We start from the raw sequence: 16,481 nt of genomic DNA on the forward strand, positions 1-16,481 counted from the left end.
TTTTAGAAGAACCCATACGTGTTTAACGAATTGAGGAATGTATAAAATCAATAACAATGGTGTAGTTAATGTGGAATCTCTTATAGATTTCTTTCCATCTCCCGTTTCGTAAAAAGTATCGATGGCTTTGATTTATGACCTTGTATCTCAACCTCTACACCTTCGACGCCTCCCTTCTTATCTCTCTCCCTCTTGAAATTTTAATAGTGGCAGGTGTTAGTCGACGCATTATTTATTAATAAATCGTGCCACCTTTTATTATATAATGATTTTTTGGTGTCCTTTCTTCCAGCTGTGTGATACAATTTATAGTATTTGTGCCCTGTTAATATGAATTTCTTTAGTGTTGGGTATGATTAATGAATCAATTTTGCTTGTAGTAAAGCATTTTACTGAAATTCTTTAGCCCATTCTTTGTTTCGTTTTTTTTTATTTTTATATCTTTCTGGAAAGTTTCTTTCAAGCTGAAGTCATTTTGGCTGTCATTTCAAGAATTTTATTGAATATTATTTCTGTTTATGTTATTCTAAGTACCCTGAATGTACACTTACTTGAAAATACAGGCGTTTAGTCAGTTTTCTGTTTGTCTCAGTGGCGTGCCGTGACATTTGATGATTGGGAAGCCATGTTTCTGTAAGAAGCCGACTTCCAGAGGCAACCAGTTAATTGCGCATCAGTGATGGTATAAGGTCCATTCGTACGTGCGTGTTGGCGGAAGAGACAAAGACGACAAGTATCTGACGAAACCATTTATTTTAACATAAAATAAACATACTAGGTACAAAATAGTTTGCTTTAGGACAATCAGATATTCAGACTTCCTGGGCGTCAATGTGGTTCTTTAATCGTCGATCGAAAGTGGCCCTGGGACTGGAACAGTGGCGTTGACGAGTCTGTAAGGCATGGGGAGACTTCATCTGTTGGCGAAGGGGACACGGTCTAAGTCCGAAGTGGCACGGGTTACAGGTTGGCATAATAGACGAGATTTTTTTTTTTCGCGTTGACACACTGCATTTCGGTTATTCAAAACGTTAACCGAGTGCGAGTTGTCCTTCGACCTGGGATTATATCAATGTCCGTTCTTTCTTTCATCCATTTTGATTGGTCGTTCTCCCTCAATCACACTTTCCGAGTGGTTGGTCTCTTGTTACTAAGCGTAACGAGACTCTTACCTGGAGCGCGAGAAAAGTCGAATTCAATCTTCCACCGATCACAGGACGACTTCCTTCTGCGATTTATGGTTTCTGCGTCGGTGTTTGATATAAACAATGGGTGTCCGACTATAAAGTATTTTTTCTTATGTTTTTTTAAACTAATAAATTTTTCTCTAAATTAACTGTTTTTTCGCGTCTTTCGTGACGGTTCGAACCTGTCTGGAACATCACATTTCCATAAAAATTTTAAACAAATACTGGAAATGACAAAAATAAACAATTTATGTATTTTAGTTCTAAAATACAAACAATACATACATAATACAAATTGATATGATACAATGATAGAAAAACTTGTGTTTTTAATTTTTTACAAAATAACTATTCGGCGATTTTTTTTTTCCCCTAAGTCGTTAATTACTTTATCACAAAAGTCACTGGTGATGGACTCCATCAAAGTATTTGAAAGCTCTTTTTCTATGAAAACAACACTTGCGACCACAATTTTTCTTCCCACTGAGTGTTCCTGGCCAATGTATGAATTTGATTCATGGTTGAAAAACTGCTCTCAACAGATGCACTGGTAGATGGTACAGTAGAAATTAATGATATTAAATCATATAATTCTTTTAGTATGTCTTTATTTGGATTGTCATTTTAATACTTTTTGTCTAAGAGTTACTTGTCAATATTGTCTGGACACGAATATAAATATTACGATTCGCTATGTAATTTAGATAAATCAAAGAATTTTCCATAAAATTTACTTAAAGAATTAAAACACGCTTGGAAAAATTGTTTTTCATAATATTAAAATTATTAACATCTAAAAGTGATAAAAATTCTAAAGATTTTATGTCTGAAAATCTGTCAATATAATTATAATTAAAAGAAAATTATAATTAAATATAACTTTGCAAAGAAACGTACATAAAAATAACATTGAATATTCTTTACTTTTTAAATCTTAAAACTATTCATTTAGTCAAATAGCTTCCTACCAGTGGCTAAGGGATAGAATCATTGGAAGCATTATGGTGTGTAGCATCCTCCGGCTAAACCGCCAAAGGTTGGTGCTCTGTAAAGTGCATACGCCAATGCCTGTAAATTGGCTGCTTTACACCATTTAAATATTTTTGCCTTGGAAGCTGAGAATATAGCATTTCCATTGGGAATATCTATATATGAATTTATATTTGAATATACAATTGTGATCTTATCGTTGTTTTTCACAGATATTTTATTATTATACTACATTATGTATTTTATTACAGATTTCATATAGAAATCTAATATGTTGTAATATGGTTATAATAAAATATTAATTTTAAGTAATTCAAAGTACGTTCAAATATGAAAATAATTGCGCAATATGTATTTATATTTTAGAAAATACAAGGAAAGCGGCACTTCCACCACTTCAATGACGGCATGCTACTGGTTGTCCGTCTGTTACTAACAGTTTAAAATCTAAGATCTAGTTAGCTGTCTGATGATATAACACACTTATTTCTGTACTCCATGCTAATTTATTTGTGAGAAAATCTAAGTAAAATTTTAAAAATTTATCAATCAATTCTGTCATAGAATACAATCTTTCTGCATTTTAATCATCATTATTATAGAATGTGTGTTACACTGACAGGTGTAAATTAGCTTACTTATTTTATTGCAAATGACAAAATTATATTAACATATCAAAGGGCAGTTATTAACAACTGGCACTTCACACACAATGCAATGTTCATTAATTGTATTGTTAATTGTCATTTAGACTTCTGTGTGGGAATTTCTAACTACAATTAATGATTGGCATGCAGAGTTTTGTTTGTGCTATGATTACATTGGACTTTAGAAGTGTTGACCTAGAGTAAGGATCACAAGCAGGATGGCATAGAAATGAAGGAAAATAAATAAATACTGTATATAGCATGTGGCATTTTTAATTGATATTGATTGTAAATCCGCAATTAATTGGTTAATTCAACTTCACTTAAGACTGATAAACTTAAATTTTTATTTTAAAAATTGTGATGCAATGCTTAAGAAATATTTATATAAATAAGATTTATATATAATTATGTTTATACAGAAAGAAAGAGGGATGTTTCATATTATTTCTCATAAATTGTTAAAAATAATTCCTTTACTTGTTTACAGACTTATACTTTGTAGATTTGTGAATCATTAGAGTATTTGAAAATAAAACTTTTTTCTTTAGTCATGTTGTATATGTATAAAAGTAATGTGTGTTAATAATTCATGCTCCTAAGTTCTTGACATGATGCTCAGTCAGTATTTAGAAACTAAGTGATTCATATATATTATCAGTTATACTGTCTGTCTTCTTCACTTCCTATCTCTCTCTTGCAAAGACAGAGAGAGATGATCCTCTCTGTATGTATTTGTGTGTGTGTGTGTGAATACTGAATTTGTAATTACAGTAGATCTGCTTATTTTAGTCAAATATTGTTATCAATATAAAATCAGAATATTTACTAATTTTATTCTCATTTATTTATTCCACTTAACATTATAAGTCAGTTTCTATTAACATAGGTGAATCCCAAATTGATTACAGTAAGTGACTTCTCTTGTATAATAACAATGAATACTTCTAAAAGAATTTGTGATTGTAAATGAAACTTTCAATTTCTATCCTTTGTAAATGGAATCAGATTGATTTTGTATTCATTTTTGATGCACATGCCATTGTAGTTCAAAATTTAACTAACCGTAATTGTTTAGGTTGTCATTAATTAAAATTGGGATTAATGTTTATCATTTGGTTATTATTTAGATGCAATAATTTTATCAATAACAATGAATATAGCTTGATAAAACTAACAGTGTCAGAAATATCAAAATATGATAAATTTTAAATCTGTTGCTTGGCAGTTTGCTTTTAATTTGGAATTTTCTAAAATTTAAAATTGACTTATAAGCTTTAAATCTAAACACTGAACTGCAACTATCTTATGGAATTCTATATTTGTCTTAGTTACAAAACACATGAACTTTAGAAGAATTGTACTTATCAATAGCCTATAGATCATCTTTCTCACATTTCTTAATAACAGCTTTAAATATTCGTCTCAATAAATTTTTCAAAATTAAAATTTCTTTTTTTTATCTAAGGTATAAATATTAAGGTTAAAATACTCACATAAGTTTTTTCTTTATCAAAAAAGTATTCTTAATTTAGAGTAGTTAAAGTAGTGGGGTCAGTAACTGTTCTGTTTATTGCCTGCAGCAGAAGTAGAAACTTTTCTAGATCATTAGATTGTATTGTTAGTGAATGAACTGAGAAGCGAATACTGATAGCTGTTACAATGAAAAGTCAATTTTACAACACATGAATAGACCTTTTTTTTTACAGTAAGATTCTAGAAAAGTTTATTGTTCAATTTATAAATTTTTGCTTTAATCAAGTGCCATAGTGTGTTTGTGTTTCTAATAATAATTATTGTAATTATTAAAATATTTGTCTTATTTTACATAGTTGTTAATCTATATATATAAAAATGAATGTATGTCTGTGTGTGTGTGTGTGTGTGTGTGTGTTTGTCCTTCATGCACTACCACACCATTTATCCGATTGCCATGAAACTTCGGGAAGTTGTTTAATACACTCCCACGAAGGTTTCTGGCACATGTGAAGACCACCATTTCCCCCCCTTCAAAAATATATTTATATATGGATTAAGGCTTTTATGTCCAACAGATGGCGCTAACTTCCGACGACCTAAGTTTGCTTTTCTGTGAGGCATTCTGCTTTTCTGTGAGAATGGACTAAAGCAGATCATTTTCTATCTATCTATATAAATAAAATATAACGTTCGTTTGTTCCTACCGATTCCTTTGAAATTTTGACACAACGTTGCATTCGAATACGCACGTGTTTTTATATAATATACATGTCGAAATTCCCCCCAGTGGGGGGAAAGGGACAGGATTATGGCTTACTGTGAAGAACTCGGCTTCTATTTATACTATTTTGCATGCGTTTTTTGCGGTTTAATAGGTTACGTCAACAGAATATACACTAAAAAGGGATTTTTCGATATTCCCCAGCGGGGAAAGGGACAGGATTAAGGCTTACTGTGAAGAACTCAACTTCTATTTATTCTATTTTACATGCGGTTTTTTGCGTTTTTAATTGCGTTTTAATAGGTTACGTCAACAGAATATACACTAAAAAGGGATTTTTCGATATTCCCCAGCGGGGAAAGGGACAAAATTAAGGCTTGCTGTGAAGAACTCGGCTTCTATTTATTCTATTTTACATGCGGTTTTTGCGTTTTTAATTGCGTTTTAATAGGTTACGTCAACAGAATATACACTAAAAAGGGATTTTTCGATATTCCCCAGCGAGGAAAGGGACAAGATTAAGGCTTACTGTGAAGAACTCGGCTTCTATTTATACTATTTTTCATGCGGTTTTTTGCGTTTTTAATTGCGTTTTAATAGGTTACGTCAACAAAATATACACTAAAAAGGGATTTTTCGATATTCCCCAGCGGGGAAAGGGACAGGATTAAGGCTTACTGTGAAGAACTCGGCTTCTATTTATACTATTTTTCATGCGGTTTTTTGCGTTTTTAATTGCGTTTTAATAGGTTACGTCAACAGAATATACACTAAAAAGGGATTTTTCGATATTCCCCAGCGGGGAAAGGGACAGGATTAAGGCTTACTGTGAAGAACTCGGCTTCTATTTATTCTATTTTACATGCGGTTTTTTGCGTTTTTAATTGCGTTTTAATAGGTGACGTCAACAGAATATACACTAAAAAGGGATTTTTCGATATTCCCCAGCGGGGAAAGGGACAGGATTAAGGCTTACTGTGAAGAACTCGGCTTCTATTTATTCTATTTTACATGCGGTTTTTTGCGTTTTTAATTGCGTTTTAATAGGTTACGTCAACAGAATATACACTAAAAAGGGATTTTTCGATATTCCCCAGCGGGGAAAGGGACAGGATTAAGGCTTACTGTGAAGAACTCGGCTTCTATTTATTCTATTTTACATGCGGTTTTTTGCGTTTTTAATTGCGTTTTAATAGGTTACGTCAACAGAATATACACTAAAAAGGGATTTTTCGATATTCCCCAGCGGGGAAAGGGACAGGATTAAGGCTTACTGTGAAGAACTCGGCTTCTATTTATTCTATTTTACATGCGTTTTTTTGCGTTTTTAATTGCGTTTTAATAGGTTACGTCAACAGAATATACACTAAAAAGGGATTTTTCGATATTCCCCAGCGGGGAAAGGGACAGGATTAAGGCTTACTGTGAAGAACTCGGCTTCTATTTATTCTATTTTACATGCGGTTTTTTGCGTTTTAATTGCGTTTTAATAGGTTACGTCAACAGAATATACACTAAAAAGGGATTTTTCGATATTCCCCAGCGGGGAAAGGGACAGGATTAAGGCTTACTGTGAAGAACTCGGCTTCTATTTATTCTATTTTACATGCGGTTTTTTGCGTTTTTAATTGCGTTTTAATAGGTTACGTCAACAGAATATACACTAAAAAGGGATTTTTCGATATTCCCCAGCGGGGAAAGGGACAGGATTAAGGCTTACTGTGAAGAACTCGGCTTCTATTTATTCTATTTTACATGCGGTTTTTTGCGTTTTTAATTGCGTTTTAATAGGTTACGTCAACAGAATATACACTAAAAAGGGATTTTTCGATATTCCCCAGCGGGGAAAGGGACAGGATTAAGGCTTACTGTGAAGAACTCGGCTTCTATTTATTCTATTTTACATGCGGTTTTTTGCGTTTTTAATTGCGTTTTAATAGGTTACGTCAACAGAATATACACTAAAAAGGGATTTTTCGATATTCCCCAGCGGGGAAAGGGACAGGATTAAGGCTTACTGTGAAGAACTCGGCTTCTATTTATTCTATTTTACATGCGGTTTTTTGCGTTTTTAATTGCGTTTTAATAGGTGACGTCAACAGAATATACACTAAAAAGGGATTTTTCGATATTCCCCAGCGGGGAAAGGGACAGGATTAAGGCTTACTGTGAAGAACTCGGCTTCTATTTATTCTATTTTACATGCGGTTTTTTGCGTTTTTAATTGCGTTTTAATAGGTTACGTCAACAGAATATACACTAAAAAGGGATTTTTCGATATTCCCCAGCGGGGAAAGGGACAGGATTAAGGCTTACTGTGAAGAACTCGGCTTTTATTTATTTTATTTTACATGCGGTTTTTTGCGTTTTTAATTGCGTTTTAATAGGTTACGTCAACAGAATATACACTAAAAAGGGATTTTTCGATATTCCCCAGCGGGGAAAGGGACAAGATTAAGGCTTACTGTGAAGAACTCGGCTTCTATTTATACTATTTTGCATGCGGTTTTTTGCGTTTTAATAGGGTTCGTCAAGAGAATGTACACTAAGAAGGGATTTTTTGAAATTCCTTCCTGCGAGAGAAGTGTTATACATTTATAATAGATACATTTTGAGCCACAACAACGTGTGGCCGGGTCAGCTAGTTTGTTTATAAATTAAATTATAAATCTAGAAATACTACTTTTGAAACCATAAAGTTAATGTTTATTTTTCATATATTATTTGAAGTGAAGTCAACTGTAAAACAAAGATTTTTTTTATGAACAATAAATATTCAAAGTCAGTATATTTAAGAAACAAATAGCCATGTTTTATAAAAGAAAGTAGAAATGAAAATGGAAAAGTAAATGGTTCATCCTGAAGTATGTTTGCTAGTGGCCAAATGACTAAAACCTTTGAACACTGGTAGTTGGTTGTTGGTTCATGTCTCACCAACAGGCTGTATGGAGTTTACTGAGTTTTCTTCAAGTTAAACAAAAGTGACCAATTTCCTATAGAAAGCACTCCCAGGAGGCAAATTTACATCAGTGGCTTACATTGACTTATCTTGTCAATCTGATCCTTTCTGAAGTAGAGAATATATTTAAATTTTATAATTGACTGTAATTTTCCAGGTAAATCAAGTGTAAGATATTTAGCTACTGCAAGAGTCTGAGACTCTTGCAGTAGCTAAATATCTTACACTCTTGTATAGTCTAAATTGCATTCAAACTTTCTTCTTAGTCTTTCTTTCTATTTTATTTAATCTATTTAATCTTTCTGGGAGTCAGAATGTTGTTTCCATGCTGACTGGCTCAATTGTGGTTTGTTCTTATAAACAGAATTGAGTCAATTGTATATATCTCTATGTACTTGCTCTCCACATTGAAAAATTCAGACTTGTTTAATTGAATAAATTTTTAAATATATATATTTCCTATCATGCATTTTTTTTTATTTTTTGCATAAATTATATCAGCTTTTCTGGTGGTTTGACGTTATGGTTGTTAATTTGAATTCTTTTCTGCAAACAAATGCCTGCATTTCAATTTTTAGTTCCGGTTATTGAAAGAGATCGTGTTGGTCACAAAATAGCATGACATTTTATTTAATTAAAAAATTAAATGTCAATACATGAAATATATTATTATTAAATTTCTGTATCTGTATTTAAAATAAAGTTTCTTCTGTTAAAACGTTTATTTTATTCCTAATGTGCAAAATTGTTTATACAAGATACATAAACAGGAGAATAAAATTGCCAAAATATAAAATCTCACACTTCTCCCACACCGGGTTGTATAAACAAAAAATTAAATACCTTCTAAAACCGATAACCGGTGCGAACTATTTTTCGAAATGGCGAACGTTTTCACTGCCCCTCCTGGGCTCTTCCTCAGGCCAATTCTGGATTTGATAATCGAACAGTATAAAATAGATTTTATACTAATTTTATAAAATAGATTTTATACTGTTCGATTATCAAATCCAGAATTGGCCTGAGGAAGAGCCCAGGAGGGGCAGTGAAAACGTTCGCCATTTCGAAAAATAGTTCGCACCGGTTATCGGTTTTAGAAGGTATTTAATTTTTTGTATATAAAATCTCATTTTCTCACACATTTTTGTGATGTTACTCTGCTCTATGTTACCAAGTAATACCATGCAAATGATAAAAATGCCACCCAGCCAAAGGTAGTGATTTGCTAAGGACACAGAATATATCTCATCTCTTACTCCAATTTAATTGTGTGTGTTATCCTATGGGTTTTTTTCAATCAGTTCAAGTTTGTATACTTCTCTCAATTAAAATGTTTAATACAGCATCTAAAACATGAGTAAGAATTCTAGTTATAAGAATCCAAATAGCAAATGAAAAATGAAAACTTTAAATATCAAAGAGAAGCTTGAAATAAAAACGTTTTGAGAGACTATACAGGTTTTGAGTGTTCAGGCTCTGTTTTTTAATAAGTCCTTTTTGTTTTTTGCATGTAATTCTATAATGCAATGATTTTTAGGAACATATATATTGCATTATGAGAGAAATGACTGTAATATTTCACCAAAGTTGAAAAAACAATATTTTTATTAATGACCCAGATTCTTCTGGGAAAAAAATTCTTTTTATAGAAGTCAAGAATCTTTGGTTTTTCAAGTATCTTAATGAACTTAAGATTCTTGACTTCTAGAAAAAAGTGTGTTAATTTTTTTCAATTAAGAAAGTTCAGATTCTGAGTTATCATGTAGAAATGTGTCAACTTCCATCATTATCTGTGTAATTTTAATATGTTGTATATATTTAATTTAATATTGTCATTATTAGAAATGGGATGAAACTGTTTGGAAGTAATTCAGTTAATACTGTTTGATTTAAATTAAACTTGGAATCTGTTGTCTATTTAGCTCTTAATTTAAATCAGTGGCTACCAGAGTGAGTGCTACTGCCATGCTGTGGGTGGTGAGTAAATCTAGGGGGGAAGAAGCAAATGAGCAACAGGGTGCTGGAGACAGAGCACCAAATGGTAACCATAGGTGAGGGTTGGGGTTGCTGATGTTTTCCTTTCTTTTGTTAAAATGAGTAAGAAAACACATTGCATTTAATGGTTTTCAGATGTGGAGGAGAATATATGGTAAGGACACAAAGTATAAAGTTCATAGAAAAGTTTTTGTAAGAATATTTTCAAGCCTTTCTGAAAATGGATTAGGGAGTGTTAGGGTATGGTTGGAGTGTTGGGTATAAATTTATGGAATCAAGGGGCAGTGGCTCAAAAAAGTTTGGGAATCACTGATTAAAATGATAGGAATTTGACAGGAGAAGCATATTTAAATAAGATTTTAGGCAAGTGTTTGAAAGAAATATTGATTACTCAGTATTGGAAAGGATCTATGTTGTATATCATCAGGCTATAATTTGGTAATAATAATTATAAATTACTAATGAATTTGACTCTAGAGGGAGATAATAGTATTAAATTTAATAATTATAATTTAATTAAATAATTTTAAATTAAACTGGAAGAAAAGTAATTTATAATTATTATCATCAAATTATAGCCCGATGATATACGGCAATTGAAGGTGTATCATTGTCATATACCGAGATAGCTTTCTTTCCTTTTAATCAGCTCACCAGTAAATGAGCAGATAAAACCATTTTACCCTGACAGTTGATTGTGGGTTTTCACCTGACCAACAGGCTAACCACATGGTGTTTTCTGGGGGGTTTTTTTGCTTGTGTAACACTTAAGTCAAGGCCAGTTTCCTATAGAAAGTCCTCCAGGAAACACATCTCCTGGAGGACTTTCTATTGGATTGCCCATATGTTGTGCTGCCTTATCCTATTAATCCACTATAGTCGTCGTTTTAATTGAAACCTCTCAACTGAATGTAAACTGCCATTCCACTTGTTTCGAAAAGCAATAGGGCTGTAGTTTACAAATGTAGGCTATTTTGGCAAATATAAATCTATCATTTTTCCAGAAAGAATATCTAAAAATCAACTAAAATAAACTTTGAAATGTGTTTAATTTGCATAGTCAAACCTCAATTAGTAGCCCATTTGTTCACCTTCAAAATTAATACTAAATTGAGTATGAAGCTAGACTGGAGTGCTTGTACATAAGTTTGTATTTGAGAGTTTGAAAGTCACGTGGTTTAGTGATAACAATGTCATTTACAATACAAGCATACATTTACTAATTTGTAGATAATTAAGGCTCTTGATTTGATATTTATGTGGAAGCATTGTTCCCAACTATTCATTCATGCTTTGAGTGTGGCTCCATTTATGAGGAGAAACTTTACTTATTGAGTTTTGACTATATATTTCTGTAATTCTTGGGTATTTTTATATTAAAATTTTTGGATAGAAGGTAACTTCTAAGCATCAAACAATAAACTGTAATATTTTTCTTTATCATGTCAACTATTCCTTAAAAATAAATACTAAGATACCTTACAATATTAAATGCACAGAAGTAATCACAAAAGTGTCTTCTTTTAAATTTTAACGTCCTTTTCACTCTTCGGGAACTAACTGTCTTTATGGCGGAGTCGACCTTTTAATTATATTTTTTTAACTAAGATACCTGTTGTTGAGAATATAATTTACTATATATAATATTAAATTTTATGACTAGTTCTATTAAAATGATAAAATTCAAACTCATACTATTTCAGCAATACAAAGAGCAAATAAAAACTAAAATATACTAAACAAAAATGCTATTAATATCCATTTTTGCAATTTTTATTTATAACTGATCTGATAGGAAATTTGGATCTGACTATATGGATGCGTTGCCTGGTAAAGTGACTTTAGTTAGCTGGATAAGCAAGCCAACAACATAGACTATTTCAAATAAAATAGGCTATTCTATTGGCTTGCTTATCAGGCTGCATTAAAGACACTTTAATAGGCAATACACCCAATAGTTCTGTCCAATTATTGTTAATTCGACAGAACATGTTAATTATTCAAATGCCAGGCTTGTCATTTCATGTATGCAGTTGTGTGAATGTAATGTATCAGTCTTAAATATGGAAGCAGTTTGTTTTTATTGCTTTAACAGATGTGCAAGTTTTGTTATGATTTTTACATTGTTACTAAAAATACATGTGAAAGAAATAAAATGAAAAGATTTCTAAGCACTAGATAATGTGTGTTAGGTCCTTGTAGTTGACAGTGTTCTCATTAAACATAGATTTGTAGATTTCAAGGTTTTTCACGTATCATGATGGCACTTGTTTCTGACATGTTTGGCAACCTTAGCTTCGTCCCAGCAAATCTTGACTAAATCGTCCAATGTGTAGGTTGCCACGGCTGTAAAAGGATGCAACTTCTTAACATCGTAATTACGTTCTTTTAATTTTTTATGCTTATGGAAGTTATGTTTAATAAAATGTCAGATTGACTCATTGCATTTTGTTTGAAAAATTTGGAAAAAACTAAAAATGTGACAGCATAAACCCTTAATGACAAAAGTAGACTCATCGTAAATCTTTTCTAGCAGACATCTGTCGTCAATGAGGAAGTAAAAGCTCTGGTTCTGGCAAATGCTTACAGGGAAAGGTCTGTTGTGATGTATGTATTTTCATTGTTATGGAACTATTTTGTCACTTAAAAGATGTTTTTTTGATGCAGGTTATACATGATAGCTTTTGTATTGTATGTAACTATGATTATAGTTCAATGACACTAGAGATGTTGCATCTTTAGAAACCAGAATCAATCATTGATTTTCAGCTCCAGTTTTTCTGTAAATTGAGTTTCCTGCAGATTCAATGACTTGTACTAAGATATAAAAAACTTAAACCAACACCTTAATGTTCGCTGAGAAATTTATTAATTTAACAAACGTTTTCGATCTAATCGATAGATCATCTTCAGGTTAAAAAGAACATCTCTTAAATGATAAAGACACTAGGCACGGGCCTTACAGGTACATGAAATTTACATACAATAAGTATCTGAAGGGATTATGAAAGAAATAGCAAGCACTAAGGATACAAGGGTGATCTTAAAAAGAGCTCCGAATTTGTATAAAATACTTAGAAACGATAAAGGGTTAGTTAAAAAAAGAAGATAAGGCGGGTGTGTATAAGATTCCCTACGAGAATCAGCTATTAGGTATTAATAGTTTTTTATATATTGAATTCTGCTGGGTACGAGTGTGGTTTATATTGACTTGTACTAAGATAAATATATTTATTTCTGTAAAGTTTAAAGTTTTTATATAAAAGCTTGGTAAAATAAACGAAAGGGTGATAATTATTCATTCAGGTTATGCGAAATTTAAGTCTGTGAAATTAAGTATTTATGAATTATAAATAAGAATAATATGGCGTTTATCTTTTTCTGTAGGACTAGCTTGGTCTTGAAGAAATCGTAATTGTTATGCTACAAGACTACAGTTTTAAATATTGCTAGCTTGCATATCATAAGACCATTACTAAAGTGCATTGCTGAGCATACATTGTTTGGTGAATATTGATTTATTTATTACTATGAAGAATGTAATGTCCATCACCATTTAATTAGTGATGTAATAATTACAATAACCAAACTGCAAACATTGGAAAGCATAAAAGTACTTTTGTTGCAATAGATAAGTTGTTTCAATCAAATTAACTAGAACTACTACTAAGTTCTGTTTAATATGACTGAAGATGCCAGGTGACACTACTGTTTGCATTGAATTTTATGCTCTAACATTGCAATTTAGTTATTTGCTATTGTACTAATATGCAGAGTTAAGAAAATTTGCCAACTAATTAGTGATGTGCACTGTTTTAAGTTATGAAACTCACTAATTCAGCTATCTTCCAGTTATTTCAAACAAGGGTAACTGAAACTAATATTTATTCTTCTATAACATTTTCTTCAAATTAATATCATTCTGATATTAATAGTAATGAATATTCTATATCTAAACCATGCTAACAGTTAAGTGTTTATGTTCAGTTATCAAACAAAAATTAATGTAAAGTAGTCTCAACTTAACTATTTACTTGGTAAGTTAGACTCAAATAATTAACAAAGTTGTACTTTTTCAAATTGTTCATCTTTATATTGCACTCAATGATGTTTAATTCTATGTAACTGTATATAAAGAGAAATTTTTTACTTTTCAACTAAATTATATATTTATAAATTATATGAATTTTTACAGTATAACCATCTACTTTTAGGATTTAATTGATTTCTGGAAATCCTTCATAAATGTCTCATTTTCCACAAGTTACATGGCGTAACTTGAAGTTACCCATTCTTAGAAATAGTGTGATGATGATATACAGATTGTTCCAGGTAAAAACTAGCCCTATTCACTGATTGAATAAAATTGGCTGCCTTAAATGAAAAAGCATCAATTATGCAAGTTTTCATAATGTTTTGTGATTAAAATTAAGGTTTTGGAGTTATTATCTAATTTTATCTTTTAATATGAAGCTTACAATAATTTACTCAATCAGCAAGCAAGGTCAGTTTTACATGAGATATCCTGTGTTATACCATGAAAAATGTTAAAAAATATATATATAGCATTTCACATAATCGTAAATAATAAATTTATACCAGTCATAAAAGCAGTGTCTTCAGTAAGAAATAATTTATCTAAAAATATTCATGTTGAATGAACTATTTTAGATAAATACAATGCTTTCATATATACAAATTTCTTGTTTTCTTTTGAGTTTATAGTGCTAAGTTTACACAATTTTGATTTGCATAATGATTTTGTGGGACTTAGAAATTACATAAATTAATTTTTCAAGGTTGAATGCCATTGGTTTTATTACAGCTATAAAATATGTAATAAAAGCTTTGATTTTAGTATATTTTTCATTCAACTTATCCTTATTTCAAGCAGTTAACATTATGAAATTATTATACTTTGTATTTATATGATAATTCAAAAATTTTATCATACTTTAAAATAAGTGAAATGCTTATTTTACAATGTTTTTCTTTTTTTCTTACAGATGAGTTCTGTACATCTTTATTTTTTGAAACTGTCTTTACCTTGTAATGATATTGTGATGGCTTCCTAGTGTTATGCAAACGTTCACAATATGGCCAACGAGCTTCCTAATGAAGATGTTTTGGCAAAGAAAGTGCGTCTTACATTAGACGTGGGAGTTCATGGTTCATCGCGCGTGCCTCCCTTCACAAGGAAAAACACAGGTTCTCTCTGTCATCAGCGCAACTACAGTTTAGACTATCGGACACCACATACAAACATTCAGACACATCACAGAAATCGTAGCTTAGATTCCGTTCTTCAACAAATTCCTGAAGGCAAAGGACCAGTGCTAAATAATCATTCTCTGCAGTCTAAAGATATTTCTTTGGAAATTTCATCTTCTTGTTCATCAAATCAGTTATACTCTCTGACCACTCCTGGACCAAAGGACACGGACAGAACTAGTTTGGCCTCGGACGACAGCGGAATTTTCAATTCAGACGACGGTGACCGAAACAGCAAGGTGGTCGAGTCCTCTGGCATAGTCGTTGACTTCTCCGTGCCACTGCAGACCAAAACCGAAATGCGGGAATACCAAAATTCAGTTTGCAATTCCGAAAATTCAACCGTTGTGATGTCTAAGAAGCCGCCACCGAGAGAATCTTGGCTGCTGCGGTTATTCGAGTCGAAACTGTTTGACATGTCCATAGCTATAACCTACCTCTTTAATTCTAAAGAATCTGGCGTCCAGACTTACATTGGTGAGTAGTATTAATTTATCATTAGACGTGAAAAAGTAGCAAAATTTAAGGGCAGAATGAATGAGATATTTTAGATATTTGTTTAAACTAAACAAAATAATATAATAACAAGTTTATTTAAAAAGACAATATGAAATTCTTTCCACTTTCTCTACCTACAGATACTGAAAGGCTTTTCCTTTATGCCAATCGTAGTTGTTTTATTCACAATGGGAATAGTCATGTGGTGAAAAGAGTCCAAATGAAACTATATTTCTGAGGCTCTGACTCAGACTTTGATTTAAATTTCTCAGATGGCAAGATGCTGTTTTTGTCTTGACAACCTGACTATGAATAGTATCAGATTAAAATAATTAATAATAAAACACAAAAACACAATTTAAACTTAATTTTTTTTTTAAATATAACACAATATTCTCATTTCAAATCAGAGAAGATTCAATACCATTGCGTATAGCATTATTTTACTTAGTTTCTTATAGAAACTAAGTAAAATAACACTTGTCTTGTCAAACATCATTATTTCATAAATTGCCATTTAATAGCCATAGACATGTTTTAGGGTCATTTATCCTCTCTTCAATATAGAATTTTTACATTGCCCTACCAAGAACTCCTATGAATCTTTGACAAGAATCTTTACTGTATTCTTGCATTATGAATATCAGAAGTGAAATACAGATACAGCAGAGTTTTGATTATTCAAAGTAGTATGGACCAAGAGTTCCTTGCATAACCAAAAGCTTTGATAACAT

At 31.5% G+C, this 16,481-nt stretch overlaps 2 protein-coding genes across 2 annotated transcripts in view; both read left to right on the plus strand.

Annotated features, from left to right (window-relative positions):
- The window catches only part of LOC136968560 (flavin-containing monooxygenase 5-like), a 223,361-nt gene that overhangs the window by 199,482 nt on the left and 7,398 nt on the right, over nucleotides 1-16,481 (plus strand). The gene's annotated exons all lie outside the window — the stretch shown is intronic.
- The window catches only part of LOC136968556 (phosphatidylinositol 4-kinase beta-like), a 53,925-nt gene that overhangs the window by 22,607 nt on the left and 14,837 nt on the right, over nucleotides 1-16,481 (plus strand). The window contains exon 2 of the mRNA XM_067262545.1: nucleotides 14,985-15,726. Coding sequence (XP_067118646.1) covers nucleotides 15,075-15,726 — 652 coding nt within the window. The 5' untranslated portion in view covers nucleotides 14,985-15,074. The remainder of the gene's footprint in view (nucleotides 1-14,984; nucleotides 15,727-16,481) is intronic.

The sequence above is a fragment of the Centruroides vittatus genome, unplaced genomic scaffold, assembly GCF_030686945.1.
Source record: "Centruroides vittatus isolate TY-2023 unplaced genomic scaffold, ASM3068694v2 contig_15, whole genome shotgun sequence".
Taxonomy (NCBI): Eukaryota; Metazoa; Arthropoda; class Arachnida; order Scorpiones; family Buthidae; genus Centruroides; species Centruroides vittatus.